The sequence below is a fragment of the Mercurialis annua genome, linkage group LG1-X (assembly GCF_937616625.2).
Source record: "Mercurialis annua linkage group LG1-X, ddMerAnnu1.2, whole genome shotgun sequence".
In the NCBI taxonomy this organism is placed as follows: Eukaryota; Viridiplantae; Streptophyta; class Magnoliopsida; order Malpighiales; family Euphorbiaceae; genus Mercurialis; species Mercurialis annua.
The window spans coordinates 13,779,849-13,789,041 of NC_065570.1; the positions used below are offsets into that span (position 1 = coordinate 13,779,849).

Below are 9,193 nucleotides of genomic sequence, written 5' to 3' on the forward strand. Positions count from 1 at the left end.
CATACAAGGATGAGATGTTGATCATTTTATATAAAATCTATTAATTGAATTGGTTGATTTAATGAAATCAATTTTAGTTTTAAAATGAGATCCTAGCATTTTCAAAAATTACGTCAAAGATGAAGTTTTTTAATTACGAGAAGAGTATATTTGGTTGAAATATAACTTTAAAGACTTAATTAGTAATTGTTACTATTTGGAAGTAAAGTGTAATTTAGCCAAACTTGATGAAATTAACTTTTAATTTGATTAAAAGGGTTAATGGATAATAATCAATATTTATGTGATAAATTATTCTAGTAAACAATACTAATTGGTAAATGTTACTAAGCATGATGAGAATCATATAATTTGTTAATTTAATTATTCTAATTATAAGTTGGACGAGTCATTCAGAGGTCATAGGATGATCTTTTGGTATCTAAATGAAGCTCAAAAGATAAAGATATTGATTGGAAAATTATTGTGAAGACTTTGCAATGATTTGATTATTTCTTGTGATTATGGAATGAGATCTTAGATAAGTCATGATTATGTGTGTGTCTTGATTTGATCATTTAAGGTTAAATATGTGATAAATAATGATGCATGAAAATGTATGCTAAAATAAATGAATGTGCAAAGTGAGACCTTAATTAAAAGGCTTAAATGCACCAAAAATCACCAACTTTCGCGTGTTTTTGATATTTAATATAATCTTTTAATTTTGACAAAAAAGTACATGAACTTTTAAAATTTTGCAATTAAAGACATCGGCGCCATTTGGGATGTAAAACACACCGTTTTAGATTAAAACGGTGTCGTTTTGGATGTAAAATTGCTCTATTTTTCAAAGGAAATACACACGTGCTCTTAATTGAATTCTTTTGAAAGTTCATGTACTTTTTTGCCAAAATTAAAAAGTTTATGCTGAATACCAAAAACACGTGAAAGTTGGTGATTTTTGGTGCATTTAAGTCTAATTAAAATGATCCAAAAATCTTCCAAAGGAACATATTAGGTTTAATGATGATTTATTAAAGGCCTAATCCCCTTTTAGTTCCATCTCGTCGTTGCAATTTTGTCCAATTCACCCAAATTCGCACTTTTGGTTTCCAATTTCACCCTAAAAAAATAAATTGGCCTTTTTTCCACTTGAAACAAATGTCAGTTTGATCCTTTATTTTTAGCATAATTTTTAAAAAACACATAATGTTGTAAACAGAATGAAAAGCCCTCTTCCCCATTTTCAAAATTAATAAATAAGTTTTTATTTGATTTTTATTTAAATATTATGAAATAAATGATGGAATAAGACTAAAATTGTACAAAGCACGCAAATCCCACATTGTCCAAAGGAAACAATAAGCACACGCTTGCCTATATAAGGCCAGTCCCAAAGCCACCAGAGAAGGCATGAGGAACGGATCTGAAGCTCGTACCTTCAATCCGAATCTATACTAGAAACCCGATAATACCCTTTGTAAAATCACCACATCTATCATTTGACGCCGTCTGTGGGAACTCAGTTCTCAAAACAAAATTCTATTGGTAGAAGTTAGGACAAAATAGTGAGAGCCCAACAAACCCATAAACCCAGCCTAAAGAACAGCCAAGATGGATGTGCCAGAGAAACACCAAGCTAGTAAGAGGAAGAGAGCAGCAAGCACGGATGATCGAAGACAAGGTTCCGAACGAGGCAGAACCGCCTTACCAACGAATGAATGCAATGTAACTCCAGAGCCGTGATAAGAGGAACGGGACGGATCCCTCGTAGTGACAGACGAAGTTGGAGGACATGAGGTCCGGAGGATATCAGTAGACCCAGGAGCGCACGCTAACATAATCACGGAAGAAGTTTACCGAACCGTGGGAGGAATCTTGATCCGGATAAAAGAAGAATACGAGGATCTCTGGGGAGTAGGGAGAGCATGGTTACCGGCCATAGGACGACAAATATCTTGATAATTGATAGGATTAGAAATACTCCTCCTTTTAGGTGTGGTTTTGACTCGATAATTGCATATTTTGATCAGTCTTATTGGTGTTTTATTGTCTTATTATTATTTCGAGCGTTTCAGGTGAAATATGCAATTATGGCGAGAATCAGGGCATTTTTGGTGAAATTTAGAAGTCAAGGATTAAAGAGGATACGAGAGCAAAGTGGAAGGGCCAAGAATGAAGTTTTTCCAAGGCAGAATTGACAAGTATGCGAACGCAAGGGTAGTGTGCGAGCTCTTCACGAGCTGATTCTTGAGTTACAGGAGCTGATGGAAAGAAAAGGAAAAAAGAAATTGGCCAAGGCAAGGGGTGTGCGTTCGCACACCCCATGAGAGAAAGGGAGTGTGCGTTCGCACACTCCCAAAAAAAAGAAGAGTGTGTTATGTGCGAACGCACACTACGCGCAGGATTGGTTTTAATCGGACAAAAATGCCCCTGTTCGTCAGCAATTTCTAAACAAGTTTCGAGGGTATTTCCGGGATTTCATCACCGCTCATCCTAACTACATCAGCAATATTGGGAGCCGTATAAATAGGAGACTTATTCATTGTAATAGGGTTCGCATAATTTTGTATTAGACAACAAACCCTAGTTCTTAGTTTTCTATTTCGTTTTCGCAATTGGATTCATCGTTCATTATTATTTTCTACTGCAATTGTTATTAGTTTACTTCGAACAAGGTACGATTGATATCAAATTTATATTCAGTATTTTATTTAATCATAGAATGAATTCTTCACTTATTGTTTTTAGTTATTTTATTAGTATGTCTAGCTAAACCCTTTATTGGGGATTATTAATAGAAATTATGTCTGTTTAATTGAATTAGACTTATGGGTTTTGTGTTCTTGATGGGTTTTAATTATTGTGCTTAATGCTTAGCCTAAACTGATCACTTAGTCTTTGCCATATGTTTTGATTTTAGCTCGAGAGAGTAAAATTGGAATAGAACAATATAATTAAGAACGCAGGAGTTGATTGTGCGAGAGTGAATTAACGAGTGCGGGTTCTTTGAATTTGCTTAATAATCATTAAATTGATTTATACTTAGGTTAATCATTGTGCGAGAGTGAATAATTAACCTAGTATTAGTTAGTTTAATGCTTTTGCCTGTAATTGCTCGAGAGAGAATTTTAGCTGCTCTAGATTAGTTCGAACATCATCAGAACCATATAATCCATAATCCGAATCAAGTAAACAACATAACTAAGATTAATAATCCCTGCTTTTCCCATTATTGTTAAAACACCATTTGAATTACAGCTTTACTTTAATTTAATCTACATTTATCAATATTTGTCTTTTAATTTACAAAACCAACAAAAATTATCTTTTCGGCTATTCGAATCGAGTACTTTGACTAGTTGTCTTTAGAGCTCTCTCTGTGGGTACGATATCCGGACTTCGCAGTCTGTATTACAAGTTGGCATACGTACGCTTGCGTATTTTTACCAACAAGTTTTTGGCGCCGTTGCCGGGGAGAGTTTTTCTTTAACAACTAAGTTGAGATTGCTTGGCTTGTTTTAGTCTTTATTTTTCTTGTTTTACGCGTGTGGTTTGTTGATTTTGTTGTTTCAGGTACCCTTCTCTTAGTGTATGCATAATACACGACGCAAAGGACTACCGTTAGAACCGTTTCAACAAGACCTCACTACCTTTGAGCGCAGTGTCAGAAAAGCAACACACTCAACTCAAAGGAATCTCAACATGGAGAACGAAAACGATGCTCCTCCTGGATTTAACAATGCGGGTGATAACCGAGTGATCCGGCAGAATCAAAACAGCAGAATCCGCAGAATGCACAAGGACAGAACAATGAAGGGCCTCGAGTGAAAACACTGATGGAGATATTTCAGCCGAATGTGGGAAACAACACCCATGAATATTTTGCACATCCTGTGCCGACTACCCATTATGAGATCAAAACGAGTGTCATTCAGTTGTTGAAGGATAACTGCCAGTTCTATGGGCTACCTAGGGAAGATCCTAACGCACATCTTGCAAACTTCTTGGAAGTATGTAGCACATTCAAGATGGACAACATGACTGACGACGAAGTGTGGTTACGCCTGTTCCCATTTTCTCTGAGGGATAAGGCAAAACAATGGCTTCACGCTCTACCTAGCGCAGGCATTAACACTTGGTCAGATCTGGCGAAAGCTTTCTTGCACAAGTATTTCTCCATGGCAAAGACTGCAAAGCTGACAAGGGATATTATGCTCTATCAGCAACTTGATGGGGAATCAGTTCATGAAGCGTGGGAGCGCTATAAGGAGATGCAGAGGCAAGTTCTGCATCATAACATCACTCGGGAGAATCTGATCCAAACCTTTTATAATGGATCAACTGAACTGGGGAGAAGCACGATTGACACAGGTGTAGGAGGTTCTCTGATGAGAAAAACGACGGATGAAGCATTCGATCTGTTAGATGAGATGGCAGTAAATGGCTGTTTTTGGCCATCTGAAAGGGCGAAGGCACCTGCGCAGAGAGGTGTTATGGCAGTTACTGCTGAGTCTGCAATGAAAGCTTTAAAATCGAAGACTGCAGCACTGCAAAATCAAGTGGATTTTCTTACACGGCAGGCTGCAGGAGTTAATATTAACAGTGTAGCTGCCATTCAGAGTAACTGCGAGGTATGTGGGGAGCATGGTCATATGTCGAATGAATTTTCTGTATGGGGTCAGCCTAACAATGAACAAGTCAATTTTGTGGGAGGGCAAAGACAGGGCAATGATCCATACGCCTCCACTTACAACCCAGGATGGAGGAATCACCCGAATTTCTCATGGAAGGACAATGGGGGTAATGTCAACAATCAGGCAGGTCCGAGCTTTCAGGGCGGACAGAGGCCACAACACAATCAGGGCAACTACCAGAATCAAGGGAACTTTCAGAATCAGGGGAATTACCAGCATCAGAACAACCGACCGCAGCATCCTCCTGGCTTCCAACAAAGAGAGCAAGGCGAGTCTCTCCACAGCAAATTTGATAAATTGATGGAGATGATGATGAAGAAGGATGCCGAAACGCAGCAAACATTTAAAAATCATGCTGCCACAATTCATAACCTTGAGGTGCAGAATCAGCAGATGGCTAAAGCACTGCAAAGCAGAAGTCAGGGGGGTTTACCATCCAATGCTGAGGAAAACCCCAGAGAGCATCTCAAGGCTATTGAGTTGAGAAGTGGGAAAGCACTGGATGATCCATATGCATGACGTGCTACAGTTGAGGCAGAAAAGGAACAGTGTGAAGGTGGCGAGCCTGAAAAGGTAGTTGCTAAGCCACCTCCACCACCTCCTTTTGTGCCAAAGGTGCCATTCCCACATAGAGTGAAGAAGCCGCAGGACACTTGGAAGTTTCACAAATTTCTTGAAACTTTCAAGAAGCTACAGATTAACATCAGTCTGGCAGACGCATTGAGAGAGATGCCGCACTATGCAAAGTTTCCCAAGGAGATCATCACCAACAAGCGGAGTTGGGATGCAGAGGGACCAGTACCGATGATAGAAAACTGCAGCTCAATCATATTGAGCAGTCTACCGACCAAGCTTAAGGATCCAGGAAGTTTCACTATCCCTTGTACTATCGGTAACATGCAGTCTGTTAATTGCCTTTGCGATTTAGGTGCCAGTATTAATTTGATGCCCTTATCCCTTTTTCGTAGTATGTTTGGTGATCAATAGGTACAGGCTACACCGATGATGTTGCAGCTAGCGGATCACTCTCTGAAAAAGCCACATGGGATTGTGGAGGATGTCCTAGTGAAGGTCAAAAAATTCATATTCCCTGTGGATTTTGTTGTCCTTGACTACGCAGCGGACAAGGAGTGCCCGATGATATTGGGGTGACCATTCATGAACACTGGCAGAGCTCTTATCGATGTTCATGATGGCAAGCTGACTCTGAGAAATGGGGATGAGAGCGTTGAGTTTGACATGAGAAAGATCACACGCCATCCCAATTCTGGAGGTGAATGTATGCGGGTAGACATGGTGGATGAGTTAGTAGAAGAACAACTAGCAGAAAACAATGCCATCATGCAGTCTATGCCGAATAAAGGGGAAGATGCTGAAAGGGAGGAGTACTTAGAGGAACCAGTCCTCGAACCACTGTTGAAGAGCAAGCACATCACTCCTCCCTCTTCAGAGAAGCCACCAAAAGTGGAGCTCAAGACTTTGCCTGCACACTTGCGATATGCTTTCTTGGGAGCTGATGGCACTTTGCCTATTATCATCAGCAACAAGCTCACCAAGAAGCAAGAGCAGAGGGTCATTGATGTAGTCAAGGGACGTATCTTGGCTATTGGGTGGTAGATTTCAGATATCAGAGGGATCAGCCCTTCAGTAGTGATGCATCAGATTCATTTAGAGGATGAGTCTAAGGCATCTGCGCAGAGACAGAGACGGCTGAACCCTAACATGAAGGAGGTGGTTCACAAGGAGATTGTGAAGCTACTTGATGCAGGCATCATCTATCCCATTTCAGATAGTTCATGGGTGAGCCCAATTCAGTGTGTGCCGAAGAAAGGCGGGATGACTGTTGTAGAAAATGAAAAAGGGGAGCAGATTTCTACTCGCACGGTTACTGGGTGGCGAGTGTGCATTGACTACAGGAAGCTGAACGCCGAAACTAGGAAGGATCACTTCCCGCTTCCGTTTATTGATCAGATGCTAGAGCGGGTGGCAGGACACGCATTTTACTGTTTTCTGGATGGTTATTCTGGGTACAATCAGATCATTATCTTCCCAGAGGACCAAGAGAAGACTACCTTTACTTGTCCATATGGCACTTTCGCCTACCGCCGCATGCCGTTCGGTCTTTGCAATGCACCTGCTACGTTTCAGAGGTGCATGACTTCGATCTTCAATGATATGATCGAAGACATCATGGAAGTGTTCATGGACGACTTTTCAGTCTTCGGGGACTCCTTCGAGTGTTGTCTTCGAAATTTAGACCGAGTCCTGCGGAGATGCGAAGAAACGAATCTGGTGCTGAACTGGGAAAAATGCCACTTTATGGTAGAAGAAAGCATTGTTTTGGGGCACAAGATATCTAGAGAAGGTATTGAGGTTGACAGGGCAAAGACAGAGGTGATTGAGAAGCTTCCACCTTCAGTCACAGTGAAGGGAGTCCGTGCCTTTCTCGGGCACGCAGGTTTTTATCGCAGATTCATAAAGGACTTTTCTTCCATAGCGCGTCCTTTGACTAACTTACTTATCAAGGATGCGCCTTTTTTGTTTACTGATGCTTGTTTAGCTTCTTTTCTCAGGTTAAAGGAAGCATTGGTTACTGCCCCAGTCATATCTAGTCCGGATTGGGATCTGCCTTTTGAGATCATGTGCGATGCAAGCGATCAGGCGTTGGGAAGCATACTGGGGCAGAGGAAGGACAAGAAGCTTCATGTCGTCTATTATGCGAGTCGTACTCTAACAGGTGCTCAGCTGAACTACACTACCACGGAGAAGGAAATGCTAGCTGTAGTGTTTTCACTGGACAAATTTAGGCAGTATCTACTTGGCTCAAAGGTTATCATTTATACTGATCATGCTGCGCTGCGATACCTTTTTGCCAAGCAAGATGCCAAGCCTAGATTGATTCGGTGGGTGTTGCTCCTACAAGAGTTTGACTTGGAGATCAGAGACAAGAAAGGGACAGAGAATGTGGTGGCAGATCACTTGTCACGGTTAGAGGTGCCCGAGCCAGTGATAGAAGGTGAAGTCATCAATGAACGGTTTCCTGATGAGGCACTTATGCTCATTAAGGAGACGATGAATCCATGGTATGCAGACTTCGCCAACTATCTCTCAGCGGACATTATGCCTCCTGACATGAGCAGTCACCAGCGCAAGAAGTTCCTCTCTGATGTTAAGCGCTATCTGTGGGATGAGCCATATCTATTCTGAGTTTGTGCATATGAGATGATCCGGAGGTGTGTCGCAGAGGAAGAAACGTTGGCTATTATGACTCAGTGCCATTCTTCAGATTATGGGGGTCACTATGCTTCGGGAAGGACAGCGGCACGGGTACTAGAAAGTGGTTTTTGCTGGCCTACACTGTATAGAGATGTGAGAGACTTTGTGCAGCACTGTGACAGATGCCAGCGGACATGCAATATTTCTAGGCGCGATGAGATGCCTCTCTCTTCCATTCAGGAGGTGGAGATTTTTGACGTCTGGGGTATCGACTTCATGGGACCTTTCCCTATGTCTTGTGGCAACCTTTACATCCTAGTTTGTGTCGACTATGTGTCGAAATGGGTGGAAGCAGCTGCTTTACCTACTAATGATGGAAAGGTGGTCATAGCATTCTTGAAGAAGTTGATAAATCGATTTGGTGTACCACGGGCGATCATCAGTGATGGGGGTTCACATTTCTGCAATCGGCACTTTACCGCACTGATGAAGAAATACAACGTTTATCATAGAGTGGCAAACCCATATCCCCCCAGACAAGTGGACAGGTCGAGGTGTCCAATAGAGAGTTGAAGCGCATCCTTGAAAAGACAGTCAATGGTTCTCGTAAAGACTGGTCTCAGAAGCTAGGTGATGCACTATGGGCATATCGAACGGCGTTTAAAACGCCAACTGGTATGTCCCCTTACAGACTGGTCTACGGAAAGGCATGTCACTTGCCTGTGGAGCTTGAGCATCGCGCATACTGGGCGATTAAAGAGCTTAATTTCGACTCACGGCTCTCTAAGCAAAAACGACTTCTGCAGCTAAATGAGCTTGATGAGTTTCGCTTGTCAGCATATGAGAATGCAAAGTTGTACAAGGAAAAGACCAAAAAATGGCACGATGCTCATATTGTGCCTAAGACATTTACAGAAGGCAGTCATGTGCTACTGTATAACTCTCGTTTGCGTCTATTCCCTGGCAAGCTGAAGTCGAGATGGAGTGGACCTTTTAAGGTGCGACATGTAGCTGAACATGGCGCAATTGAGCTTGAAAACGCAAATGGAGAGACCTTTAAAGTCTATGGTCAGAGGTGCAAGCCGTACTTAGGTCCGTTGACAGACGAAGGAAGAGAGTGCTATACTCTCGATGCTCCAAACTGAGTCAGGTACTATACGGTCAACGCTAGCGACCTAAAACAAGCGGTATTCGGATGAAAAGTCCAACTAATTATGTTTTATTGCAATTTAGTTTTATTTTGTGCATTAGTAGATTTAATTTTATAATTTTAATTATGTTTATTCTACTTTGTTTAT

The 9,193-nt window shown here is 41.4% G+C and overlaps 1 protein-coding gene across 1 annotated transcript; it reads left to right on the forward strand.

Moving 5' to 3' along the window:
* Positions 1-3,821: 3,821 nt before the first annotated feature.
* Positions 3,822-5,831, forward strand: LOC126665441 (uncharacterized). The gene is made up of 3 exons (XM_050358267.1): positions 3,822-5,166; positions 5,209-5,585; positions 5,667-5,831. The coding sequence occupies exons 1-3, from the start codon at positions 3,822-3,824 to the stop codon at positions 5,829-5,831; spliced, it is 1,887 nt and encodes a 628-aa protein (XP_050214224.1).
* The last annotated feature ends 3,362 nt before the right edge of the window (positions 5,832-9,193 follow it).

What these genes read in the sequence shown, in the direction of transcription:
- LOC126665441 (XM_050358267.1), top strand. Translation starts at nt 3,822, where the DNA reads ATGGAGATATTTCAGCCGAATGTGGGAAACAACACCCATGAATATTTT. An exon ending in CAAGGCTATTGAGTTGAGAA is followed by an intron (nt 5,167 to 5,208) that starts GTGGGAAAGCAC and finishes GACGTGCTACAG; the next exon opens with TTGAGGCAGAAAAGGAACAG. An exon ending in CTATCGGTAACATGCAGTCT is followed by an intron (nt 5,586 to 5,666) that starts GTTAATTGCCTT and finishes GGTGATCAATAG; the next exon opens with GTACAGGCTACACCGATGAT.